A 12,761-nucleotide genomic window follows, 5' to 3' on the forward strand; every position below is an offset into this window, starting at 1 on the left:
AGGAGCGTAGGCAGCTGCTGCCACACTGGCACAGACTTGGCCCCAGGACAGTGGCACAGGGGGACCAAACGGGAGAAAAGGGTCCCGTTCGAGAAAGTATGTGTTCTTCATGTTTCCAGAATGGATCAGAGCCAATATTCACAATGTGTTTCAGTGCGGATCTAGAATCTGTTTAGCCTTTTAGATCATAATGAATAAGATTACATGGACAGGGAGGACCAGATCCTAAATCAGCACTCCTACTTTAAGACACTATGAATACAGGCCCAGAAGTAGGTCAGACAGACAGGTGTTCCGTGATTAGTGTTGCGTGATTCTCGGTTCCTGATGTCTTACAGGAGATGTAGGTCATTGTAATCCCTGTGGACCAAGACCTACAAAGCAGCCTGGCACAAACTCAAATCTGTACTGCTGCAGGTGGTGGACTCTCAATGTAAACTGATTTCCTTCAACCCCCCCATTACACTCCTATTCTCTAGAGAGAGAAAAAGAAGCTGCTGGTGTGTGTATGTTTGTACAGGCACGTAAATGGGGGAGCTCAGTTGTTTGTCTCTACTCTATATTGGTATAAATAATGTTTCTGTATCAAAAATATTTTTCAAAGATTATTTTATGAAAATAAAAAATGTCACAGTATTGTTCCCATAATGAGTCAAAGACCGCCACTGAGTCATACAGCCAAGAATGCACCCTCAGTTTTACAAAGGCATTCAGAGCTTGGAATATATTTTTTTACACTGCATTACTTTTGTTCGTGCAGTCTGACCAGAGACAGTTCTTAAAATGTTTTAATGGACTGCTCCTACTTGTTAGCTAAATGTATTGCCATTAAAAGACTGGGAAATTATTTAAATGTAGATTCATTTGTAAATTCACCAGAAACTAATGTCACACAGTCTATTTATATTTGGGTCCCGTCTTGAAGAACAGAACTGGCCAATGGTAGTCATACCTGGCGACACGGAAGTGGCGTAAATTGTGAATATTCGTGTACTTCCTGTCTTCTGCTTTACTGGGGGTGCTGATCGAGAATTGGTTTTGTTTTGTAGAGCCAGGTTTGGCTTCAATTGCAAGGTAAGTATAGACAGCAGTAATTGGTGGGAAGATATATGCTAACGATAAAGCGGAGTAGTTTGTTAATGAGCCCCAGATGGCCTTGTTTATATACCAATCTCCGGCCTAGAGTGTGAGACGCGGTTGCGAAGGGGCTCCAGCTACTCGTTAGCTAGCTAACTAGCTAGCTATCAGCTGTGGATAATTCCAGGGTGGAACAATGGCACAGCTGTTTTTTAAAAATTATTATTATTATTTTTTACCTCGCCTAGGTCTAGCATATCGTATTTGATGGGTTATTAAACTATTGAGTTGGGAAACTGATTTTGTGGTAACCTCCAGTGTATTACTATATTGCTATCTAACGTTAATATGTAGCACCCCAAGTGCTACATATTTAAAAAAAAAAAACTCTAACATAATTGTTTTAATCAAATGGATACGAAACTATTTAAGAAATAAGAATTGTATTTAGAATATAATCCCTAATTAAATATTCCAACAGATTGGTGGTCAAGCTATTTTACTCAAATGCAACGGTGATGTGGGTAAGATCCCTATTAAGCTTTCTAACTAAGTACCAACTTTTCCCCAAATAGATATACAGTACCAGTCAAATTGACACATTTTACTCATTCCAGAGTTTCTTTATTTTTATTATTTTCTACATTGTAGAATAATAGTGAAGACCATCAAACTATGAAATTACACATGTGGAATCATTTAGTAACCAATTTTTTTTTAAACAAATCATTATATTTTAGGTTCTTAAAAGTAGCCACCCTTTGCCTTGACAGCTTTGCACACTCTTGGCATTCTCTCAACCAGCTTCACCTGGAATGCTTTTCCAACGGTCTTGAAAGATTTCCCCAATATGCTGAGTACTTGTTGGCTGCTTTTCCTTCACCCTGCAGTCCAAACCATCTCAATTTGGTAGAGGTCAGGTGATCTCATGCAGCTGGGTGAGAGAATGCCAAGAGTGTGCAAAGCTGTCAAGACAAAGGGTGGCTACTTTGAAGAATCTCAAATATAAAATATATTTAGATTTGTCTAACACTTTTTTTTTTTGTTGCTTACGACATGATTCCATATGTGTTATTTCATAGTTTGGATGTCTTCACTATTATTCTACAATGTAGAAAATAGTAAAAATAAAGAAACCCTTGACTGAGTAGGTGTGTCCAAACTTTTGACTGGTACTGTACTTTCTGGAATAATAAAGACATAAAATACAAAAATACGTGTGTTTCCAGAACTGGTTTGACAACAGCGTTGGGTTAAACAATTGTTGAATAATGATGATTATCCAGAATTCATGAATACATAATGTTACATTCACTCATGAGGAGTATCAAATTGTTGTTAGAGCTGTCCCTAAAGGTGCTATTCTTCTTTTAGGATAATATAACAGTACTCCAAGTGCAACTGTTGAGGATTTTGTAGCCTCAATTCAGTTAGAAAGAATTGACATTATAAACTATAAATGTAATAATATACATACATAATATACATGTATGTATGTATGAAAACTCTAAGATGTTACTATTGTATGGCAGCCCCCCGCACCTCTGATTCAGAGGGGTTGGGTTAAATGCAGAAGACACATTTAAGTTGTATGCATTGAGTTGTAGAACTGACTATTCCCTCTGCTAGAATATACTGGAATGCAGCCCTAGGACAAGTAAACTGGGACAGTCTTGTTGTTGTCTGGCAAATATTGTATATCTAATAAGGTGAAAGAAGTATCATACAAACTCATTCATAGAATCTACCCTGTAAAGACCTTTAATATACACAGATTTAAAATAGCTATTGATAACAAATGTGTATTTTGTGGTTGTGACAGACTCTTGACCATTTATTTTGGGACTGTTCTTATGTCAGAAGATATTGGAGTGAGTTTGAAGATTAAAAAAAAAAACACTATAAATGCTAATTTGAAAGACTGATGTTTTATTTTGATCCAAATTATATGGCCCCTGATTTAAACTTTAATTTTAAATATCTTTTTCATGGAAGGTTATTTTGCCATAAAATGAAGTGGGTGAAGAACAAACCCCTTTTCATATTGTTTGACATAATTAAAAAATAATGTTTCAATTATATCAGTAATTGATATAATCTACACTCCCCTAGTTACATTTAGTTGAAAGTTTAGTATTTGGACCCATATTCCTAGAATGCAATGACTACATCAAGCTTGTGACTACAAACTTGTTGGATGCGTTTAGTTTTGGTTGTTTAACATTGTTGTGCCATATAGAAATTAATGGTAGATCATGGAGGCATCCACATTAATGTAGAAGTGTTCAGAAACAAGTTTTATATTTTTATTTACGATAAAAGTGACACTACATGATTTACTATTAATTTCTATTGGGCACAACATAATCCAAAACGCAACCAAACAAACTGCAAATCCATTCAACAAGTTGGTAGAAGAGTCACAAGGGGGGGGGGGGGGGGGGGGGGGGGGGGGGGGGGGGGGGGGCTATTTACATGAAAGAGGAAAACATCTGTTTTGAATATACCCTCAAATAAAAGGTGACATTCTGCACTGTCACCTCATTTGGAACATTTGATCTTAAATCCAAAATCTGTAGTATAGAGCCAAATTAAGTTTAGGGAGTGTATGTAAAGTTAAGAATGTCACCCTGCATAAGTGCCTATTTATAGCATGGAGAGAATGCGAACAAGCGTCTGGTACTGACCTGGGGCCAGGTCGATTTTGCAAGTCACAAATTACAACTCCTGGCTGCCCACTGTGGTGATCTTAAGGCTTCATGTTAATGCTGCATACGTGCATCACAACCTGTAGGACAGGATCAGATATCTGAGAGAGAACTACAATCACAACAGCGCCAACTACATCAAGGTGCTTTTGAGATTGCAAGTCATTAATTAGTTGGCAAACTAATCCTGTTTTTGGTTATTATGGCTAACTGGACTCTGTCATGCAGCTGCTCGTGTTTACTGTCCTACCAACTTGTCTGTACTGTAAAACATCGTAGCTAATCCTTTAAACTGCTTCATTAAGCTGTTACTCATGCGAGAGAGTAAATCTGAAGCTTTGGTTGGAGAGAAGTTTTACCGGATCTCTACTCAGTGAATCACACAAGTGGCTGGGTATTAGAGCAGACTGCTCTATCTTGTGCAGAGCGAGAACTTGACTGGAGTACAAGTTACATTGATCTAAGTCCAGAAGATTTAGATGAATCAACACCATGCCTGGCAAGCCATCTCTCCTCCCTGACCCAGTTCTTCTAGATCATGGAACTTGATTTCCTTATAAATCTCTTTAAAGTAACACTCAACCATGATCTTTTTTCCCCCTTTCATCCCTCCCTCCTTTTCTACAGTTCTTTGTGTCCTCTGACCATCCACCTCGTCGGTTCCTCATGAAAGACGGGGAGTGTAACTTCTTCTGCTTCTTCCGTTGCTGCTGAGTGGTGTCGGGCTAGTCTGTGGAACCGTGTTCTCCGGGAGCTGTAGTTCCCCCGGTGACGCTGACGGCCGGAGAGCTGTCAGTCAGTCCCAGAGAGAGAGAGAGAGAGAGAGAGAGAGAGAGAGGCTCTGCCGGGGAATGTCTGTGGACATGAACAGCCAGGCCTCTGACAGCAATGAGGATGACTTCGGGGTCAACTCGGAGGAGGACGAGGATGACGACGGGGGTGACGATGAGGACCAGGGGGACATAGTGGACTACTACGACGGTGTGGCCGGAGACATGGAGCAGCAGGGGGCCGACTCGTTTGACCCAGAGGAGTACCAGTTCACCTGCCTCACCTACAGTGAGATCCAGAAGGTGCTCTGCAAGGAGGTCAACAGTATCGCTGCCATCCTGAAGGTTGGTGTTGGGCTTGTCTATGGGGTAGATGTTACCATTAACCACAGATCTAGGATCAGATTACCATTCCCTCAATTGTAACCATAACAATTAGAGGTGTGAAAATATCTGAGCCTAGGTTAGGTGGGCATGCATGATTAATTCCCATCAGAACGGGTGTGCTTTAGCCCAAATTAAATGGGGAACTGAAAAATCTGACCATATCAGTGGCAGGGTCACATGATATCTAGGTATAGGAGTTCCTTGTCGTCTCGGCGATTATTAGTTTGAAGAAGTATGTAAATAGTTGAAGTTGAGGGTGTGCAGCCTGCTGGGAACCGTTGTATTGATACGCTGCCTTCTCCTGATGCTCATGCTGCTCTCTCCCTCCTCTCTGGACAGGTTTTACCTGCTGTAGCCAAACTGGTCCTTGTGCATTTTCACTGGCAAGTGTCACAAATACTGGACAGGTAAACGCACACATGCATTGTCATACTCACTTATATTTTCATACACATGCATAGCAAATATTGTGATATACCTGTACTAATTCTATTTCTGATGCACTCATTTTTATTTTGCCTTTCAGATACAAGTCCAACTCATCTCAGTTGCTGTCTGAGGCCCAGGTCCAGCCCAGCAGCACCTGCAGATCAGTTCCTGTAAGAACTAAGAGTGCTCTTTTGTCTTAGTGAGTGTGTCTGTAATGTATTTGGGTAAAGTTAAAGGTGGTATCTGGAAAGGCAAGGCGACTCAATGTTCCAGTTGTGTAGGTGTTCTGAACTAAACACCAACTAAAAGGTCACTGACCAGATATGGTACTTGGGCCACTATTTGAGAATCACTGGTATGTAATATTGGTATGTTTTAATGTTTTGTGGGTCTGCAGACCCCTCAGTCCCTCCAGTGTGGGGTGTGTCTGCAGCTGGTTCGGAGGGATGCCCTGCTTGCGCTGCCCTGCCAGCACTCCTTCTGCAAAACATGCTGGGAGCAGCATTGCACTGTACTCGTCAAAGATGGGATGGGAGTGGGTAAGCAGCACTGCTAGGGATGATACGACCTGTCAAAGTGTTAAGTCAGGAGCTGGCTCTTCCTTTGAAGGGAGTGATGCGATAGGCTTTGAAGAGGACCCCTGGTGGGATATTTATTTACCACTATTTGATTGCTTTTATGTGCAATCAGATTCAGATGTATTGTTACCTTTGAGATGTTTTAGTAATAAATCAAATAAAACGTTATGCATGTGTTTCTCCAGATCATATATTTTTTAATGCTCTGTGTGTATGCATCATCTTCACACGTTCAAATGACGTGTGTGTGTTTGTCTGTGTGTGTGTTTGTCTGTGTGTGTGTGTTTGTGTGTGTGCAGGTATCTCCTGTATGGCTCAGGATTGTTCCCTCCAAATGCCAGAGGACTTTGTGCTCCCGCTGCTGCCTGGTGAGGAGCTGAAGGACAAGTATAGACGCTACCTCTTCAGGGACTATGTGGAGGTACAAGTCTTAGCATGTCCCTTTAGTGGTCTGTCTGGCTACTTGTTGGTGCTTCCCACTCAGTCTGCCCTCTTTCTATTAGTCTCCCAGTTTGCCTTTGTCTCTCACTACACCTTTTGTTCTTGGGACAACAAACAGGGAACAACCACACTGTCCGCATACACTGCTTTAATCATAATTTTTTACAATCAACCTCTTCATTTCTGTCATTCAGCTATTGTGTGTATGTTTATCAAGTGCTCTCCTCCTATTGAACATGTCTGTAACAATGGGAAAGGCCCAGTCCGTCTCTAGGCACTGCCGGTAAGGCCCAGTCCGTCTCTAAGCACTGCCGGTAAGGCCTAGTCGGTCTCTAAGCACTGCCGGTAAGGCCTAGTCGGTCTCTAAGCACTGCCGGTAAGGCCTAGTCGGTCTCTAAGCACTGCCGGTAAGGCCTAGTCGGTCTCTAAGCACTGCCGGTAAGGCCTAGTCGGTCTCTAAGCACTGCCGGTAAGGCCTAGTCGGTCTCTAAGCACTGCCGGTAAGGCCTAGTCGGTCTCTAAGCACTGCCGGTAAGGCCTAGTCGGTCTCTAAGCACTGCCGGTAAGGCCTAGTCGGTCTCTAAGCACTGCCGGTAAGGCCTAGTCGGTCTCTAAGCACTGCCGGTAAGGCCTAGTCGGTCTCTAAGCACTGCCGGTAAGGCCTAGTCGGTCTCTAAGCACTGCCGGTAAGGCCCAGTCTCTCGCCCTCCTTCAGAGCCACTTCCAGCTGCAGCTGTGTCCAGGGGCAGACTGTCCCATCGTCATCCAAGTGCAGGAGCCACGGGCCCGCAGAGTACAGTGCATCCGCTGCAATGAGGTCTTCTGGTGAGACTCACAGATGCCCGCACATACAGCTCTTACGCCCAGATGCCCGCACATACAGCTCTTACGCCCAGATGCCCGCACATACAGCTCTTACGCCCAGATGCCCGCACATACAGCTCTTACGCCCAGATGCCCGCATATACTGCTCTTACGCCCAGATGCCCGCACATACAGCTCTTACGCCCAGATGCCCGCACATACAGCTCTTACGCCCAGATGCCCGCACATACAGCTCTTACGCGCAGATGCCCGCACATACAGCTCTTACGCGCAGATGCCCGCACATACAGCTCTTACGCGCAGATGCCCGCACATACAGCTCTTACGCCCAGATTAATGCACAAGGTGTCAAATAGTATGCATCATGTCAGATGAACATATGCACTGATCATATCATTGACTCCCTGCAGATGCCCTTTTTAATGTTTCTCTCTACATCCGCCCTCAGTTTCAAATGCCGGATCATGTACCACGCCCCAACAGACTGCCCAACCATCCGAAGGTGGCTAACCAAATGTGCAGACGATTCAGAGACCGCCAACTACATCAGTGCACACACTAAAGATGTAAGACTGCACACACACACACACAATTAAAGCAATTGTGTGATTTTCCAATATTTTCCTTTGCTTTTGTACATAATGTTTAATATTGTGTATTTTTCAGTGTCCTAAGTGCAATATCTGCATTGAGAAGAATGGAGGCTGCAATCACATGGTGAGTGAGGATGGAATCCAGCATTATCTCAAGGTTATACCAACTATGGGCACATTGACATTTGTATTAGTGTTCTATAAATCTCTGGCACTTTAAGTCATTTCAAACTCTACATGTTCTTTATATTGTCTCTATTTAGTCAGGCTTTAAATGAATCAGACAGCTAGCTAGACAACTGCAGGACAACTAACATCTTATGACATCAGAATTATTCAAATAAAATTTTCCCAATTAGAATTCCCCTTGAGAGAGACTGCCTACTGCTTTCTTGCCGGGCTATCTGCTGAATTCAGTAATGCTTTAGCTCCTGTCTTTATTCAGACCAGACACGTTGAAATACTAATGGATTCTAAAGTCATTGAACGATATTCTATGTAATGTTAGAGCTGCCAAATGACTGATGTTGCGTTTCCTCGGTCTGTTTCAGCAATGCTCCAAGTGCAAACACGGTATGTGTCAATTATACTTACAGCTTTGCACCTAATTAGCTTTTCTACCGATCATCATTTGTCAGTTCAACTGACTCCAGCCATATGTAGCCCATTTTGACATTCATATCATATAGTTTTTTCACTAATGTCAGCATCACTGTGTGTGTAGACTTCTGCTGGATGTGTCTGGGGGACTGGAAGACCCATGGCAGTGAGTACTATGAGTGCAGTCGCTACAAGGAGAACCCAGACATCGTCAACCAGAGCCAGCAGGCACAGGCCAGAGAGGCCCTCAAGAAATACCTCTTCTACTTTGAGAGGGTGAGATGCATACACACAAACATGCTACTACCACTGACAAGAACATATGACAGTCAAACTTCTGCTCACACTGAGTATTATGTGGAATTAAGTGAACCTTTCTGAAGTATCAAGATGTTTAATGTAAATAGATGACATTAACGACATCAAATCACTGCGTGGCCAGAGTAACTGTGTAAATCAGGTGGCCTGTGGTTTGTTTAGTACTTGGCACCACCACCATCAGCACCTGTAATGTCAACCAGAGCCATAAAATTTAGAATAAAATAAGAAAATATTAAATCAATACATACTGTGCACTTTCAAGGATAATATATACATGCATGTTCCTCAGTCACACATACTTACACAAAAGTAGTCTTCACATTCTCTTGTACTTTTAGATCATGGGAACTCAATCTCCCATACATGTTAAAAACAAATCTGTGAATGTTACAAGCCATGACGACATGTCAAATTAACACTGAGATGCCTCTCAGAATCACCCAAAACATGCTTATAAGTATGTGACTTTCTTGAGGGTGTGTCGTGTTTTATTTGATTACATTTTGTCTGTCATGTTTTCTTACTGTTTCTCCAGTCCAGACTGTGACCGTGTGTTTGTCTCTTTAGTGGGAGAACCACAATAAGAGTCTCCAGCTGGAGGCTCAGACGTACCAGCGGATCCAGGAGAAGATCCAAGAGCGGGTGATGAACAACCTGGGCACCTGGATAGACTGGCAGTACCTGCAGAACGCTGCCAAGCTGCTGGCCAAGGTACTACTGCCCCTGCCTGCCTCAGTCACACACAAAGGAAAAAACACACACATTAACACCGGAATGTATAGGGCTTTTCACACTACAAATTAGTATGTAACCGAGGCAGCACAGTTTGGTTCAGGTTGGCATTATGGTGTGAAAGGAGTATCTGTGTACTTATTTGACCTATTACACTGTGCTTAAACCAATAACAAGTCATGCTTATCTCTTATCTGTTTGTCCCACAGTGTCGCTACACACTGCAGTATACTTACCCCTACGCCTACTACATGGAGTCTGGTCCTCGTAAAAAACTGGTGAGAATCCTGTCTTGTTCTGTGTGTGTGTCAGTAGTATAAGCTAACAAAGGCTTAGTAAGCTATATTAAATATATCTAGTCAAATGCTAATTATCTATATTATAATAGCGTATGCCACTTAATTAACTGCGGGGGGGGGGGTCGTCTCCCCTTACAATTTAGCCATGATTTATAAGGGGGGGAAAGCACGTTGTCCTGTTACATGCTACTGGTCATTTTATATTCCGCTGTGTTTTGTATTTTTGTTTATTTTTCCGGTTTTTGTGTTTTCAGAATGTTCGTTGCTGTGGGAGATCGTGCTGTCACAATGCATACGATGTAGGCAATTGTAGGCCAATTTGGAAACTGTAGAATGACTACATTACCCATAATACTCATTGACTGAACATTCCAAATTACCATTGCAATTATGCTGCGTTCAGTTGCTAGTCGGAACTAAGAAACTCAGAAATTTGACTTGGAAGCTCGTTGTAGAAACAAACTGTTTCCCACTTAAGTACCAGAACCAACCAATAGGACTCTCTATGCAAATAACTTGCATTCATTTGATTTCGGAGGTTCTGAGTTTCTGATAGGACTTGAATGCAGCATTATGCATCACAAGGCATTTATTGATCACAATAGTATTTATATTGTGTAGGGCAGGCCAGTAACCTTTGGACATAATTGCTTTAAAAGAGGGGAGGGGAATTCCACTCATATTTTTAAAGCTTTTATTTAGAAAGATTATAAATTACAAGGGGATACAGAGGAAAATGAGGGTAAACTTTTTTCTGGTGAGGAGTCACGTGTTGAGAGTTACCACTCAGCCACAGCTCTGTACACCTACTTAAATTTGTAACCACATTTTCAGTATTGTACACACAGGATGACATTTAGCAGTGAGCAAAATAATAGCTTATTAGCAGCATGAATTTGTGCTTTGCAGGGGGGTTATTGCGTGAACGATTCTGTGACGGTTGCAGTCCACAAAGATGAAATTTAATTGATCAGATCCATAAATTAATGGGCAGGGTGCCGCTAGTTGCTTATGACATATCAAACATGCTGTCTGAAATGAATGTGTTTTTCTATCCTATTCAGTTTGAGTACCAGCAGGCCCAGCTTGAGGCAGAGATTGAGAACCTGTCTTGGAAGGTGGAGCGAGCAGACACCTACGAGAGAGGGAGTGAGGGGGAGCTGAGCGCCAATGACCGAGGGGTAAGAAAGGGGGGTTTGGGAGGTTTCCAGATTGGGACTTGCATTGGCTGGGATCACAGTGGAGTTGAGGGGTATTGGCATGTCTTGGGAAATCGGAAGGACCAAAAAGATGTTGCAGCATATTCATTTATTAGACCATTGTGTGAAGAATTTAACTCCTTCATAAGTCATTCATGACCCTCTGTTTCTCTCAGGATCTGGAGAATCAGATGCACATTGCTGAGCAGAGGAGACGCACGCTGCTGAAGGATTTTCACGACACCTGAAGTTACCATCCTACTGCAAAGCACCAACAGCTCCCTCCTTCATCCCTCCCTCATTAAGTGCTCTATTTGTCTGCTACAGGGTCTCAGAATGGCACAGTCCCCCCCCCCCCCCCCCCCCCCCCCAGATTTGTCAACAACGCCACATTCTTACACACTACACCATGAAATGAGAAAGCATGCACATGCTCGCGCGCTCACACACCTACACAAACACTCTTCAGAAAATAAAACAAATTCTTAATTTTCCTCCCACGCGGTCCCACCATCCTTCTACTTTTCTTTCTTCTCACATTGTTCACCTTTTTCTGGAAATGGCTGTTGATAGTTAGATCGTTTAAGAAACGGAAAATTAAAAAAATTCTGTAATTTTCCATGGTTGTACATTAATACAGATAGTTACTGAGTTTTTAAAACAAATGTGTTTCTTGTGTATTAATTATCACACACCAATGCCTGTAAGAGTTTGCAAGAGAGCAGAAACACACTGGCACCCAGGCTAGGTTCACCAGCAGTGGTGTGGTTGTCTATGGGTTGACTGCAAACTTTTACTGATAACCTTTACTCTCAGAGAATCTTAACTTTAGGACTAATTTTGCTCAGATTAGATTACATACTCAACACTTCAGACGTGTTAAGTTCTGACACCCTCTGACCTTCCAACACAAACAGTAGACCTCCACAATGCATTAATTTTGACACAGCCTCTTAATAAGAGCTTCAGCATAGTCACTGCTTATTCTGATCAGTCTGCTATGTCCAAATATAGGCAGCATCATATGCCAGATATAACTGGTCTAATGCCCTCTGTCCTTTTACGTGTGCAGGCCACTTTATAGTGGGAGGTCCCAAAAATTATTAAATAGGGGAGCACACAAGGTGACACAATTCACCGCGCCCTCTCAAGTACACTTGATGAACTGCAAGATGTTTCGAGCATAGGGCGGAGTTAGGCCCGATACCGGAAATGACGCATGACTCAGGTTGGAGGGATTTATTTGTTCACGACGGAATAAAGGTGGTCTGAAGAGCTAGTGATGGGAAGTTCGGCTCTTTTTACTGACTCGGATCTTTTCGAGTCGTTCAGTCAAATGAATGAATATTTCGACTCATTTCGTTCATTTGAGTCAGTGCTACCCAGAGCACGCAGGAGAACGATGAACTGAAAACTCGAAAGAGTCATGATTCTACTTCGCACTCGTTCACATGTCCTTCATCAGAAAGGAGTTTATTGGCTATAGAGGTGCGTGGTTAAAGTCACTGGGGAAGACGAGACTAAACGCAGAGAGACGAAATAAAGGATTGGATGTTTTTTTTAATTTTCTTGGTCATTTTTGGGGGAAGCCTGGCTTCCCTTGGCATCCACGAATACACGCCACTGTTTATTGGAGCTGTCATTTGTGTCACTTGTTTAAAAGTGTGCTTTAAACAGTGTACAATTGTTGATTGCTAGGCATACAAATAAGGTTATTTCTTGATACATTTGAAACGAGGTATAGTTGTGGCCACAACCAGATTAGATTGTAAAACTCTTGGCGGAACGCATTGCTTGACTGC

At 42.4% G+C, this 12,761-nt stretch overlaps 1 protein-coding gene across 3 annotated transcripts; it reads left to right on the forward strand.

Moving 5' to 3' along the window:
• The first annotated feature begins 927 nt into the window (after positions 1-927).
• Positions 928-11,624, forward strand: LOC110492318 (E3 ubiquitin-protein ligase ARIH2). 3 transcript variants are annotated; one of them, XM_036947315.1, is made up of 17 exons: positions 1,012-1,074; positions 1,559-1,601; positions 4,413-4,900; positions 5,282-5,349; positions 5,469-5,541; positions 5,769-5,910; positions 6,249-6,370; positions 7,106-7,215; positions 7,664-7,781; positions 7,882-7,932; positions 8,360-8,381; positions 8,533-8,684; positions 9,297-9,440; positions 9,671-9,739; positions 10,015-10,059; positions 10,825-10,941; positions 11,136-11,624. In XM_036947315.1, the coding sequence occupies exons 3-17, from the start codon at positions 4,637-4,639 to the stop codon at positions 11,205-11,207; spliced, it is 1,569 nt and encodes a 522-aa protein (XP_036803210.1). In that variant the 5' UTR covers positions 1,012-1,074; positions 1,559-1,601; positions 4,413-4,636; the 3' UTR covers positions 11,208-11,624. The 3 variants fall into 3 exon arrangements, with proteins under 3 accessions (XP_021422207.1, XP_021422208.1, XP_036803210.1); XM_021566532.2 differs by lacking the exon at positions 1,559-1,601 and having other exon boundaries at positions 928-1,074; XM_021566533.2 differs by lacking the exons at positions 1,559-1,601; positions 10,015-10,059 and having other exon boundaries at positions 928-1,074.
• Positions 11,625-12,761: the final 1,137 nt, after the last annotated feature.

Source organism: Oncorhynchus mykiss, chromosome 16, assembly GCF_013265735.2.
Source record: "Oncorhynchus mykiss isolate Arlee chromosome 16, USDA_OmykA_1.1, whole genome shotgun sequence".
Classification (NCBI taxonomy): Eukaryota; Metazoa; Chordata; class Actinopteri; order Salmoniformes; family Salmonidae; genus Oncorhynchus; species Oncorhynchus mykiss.

Bases quoted from the DNA above. Each gene is read 5' to 3' on its own strand.
- LOC110492318 (XM_021566532.2), top strand. From the start codon at position 4,637: ATGTCTGTGGACATGAACAGCCAGGCCTCTGACAGCAATGAGGATGAC. The intron at 5,350-5,468 runs GTAAACGCACAC...TTTGCCTTTCAG, and splicing joins GTGTCACAAATACTGGACAG to ATACAAGTCCAACTCATCTC. The intron at 5,911-6,248 runs GTAAGCAGCACT...GTGTGTGTGCAG, and splicing joins CAAAGATGGGATGGGAGTGG to GTATCTCCTGTATGGCTCAG.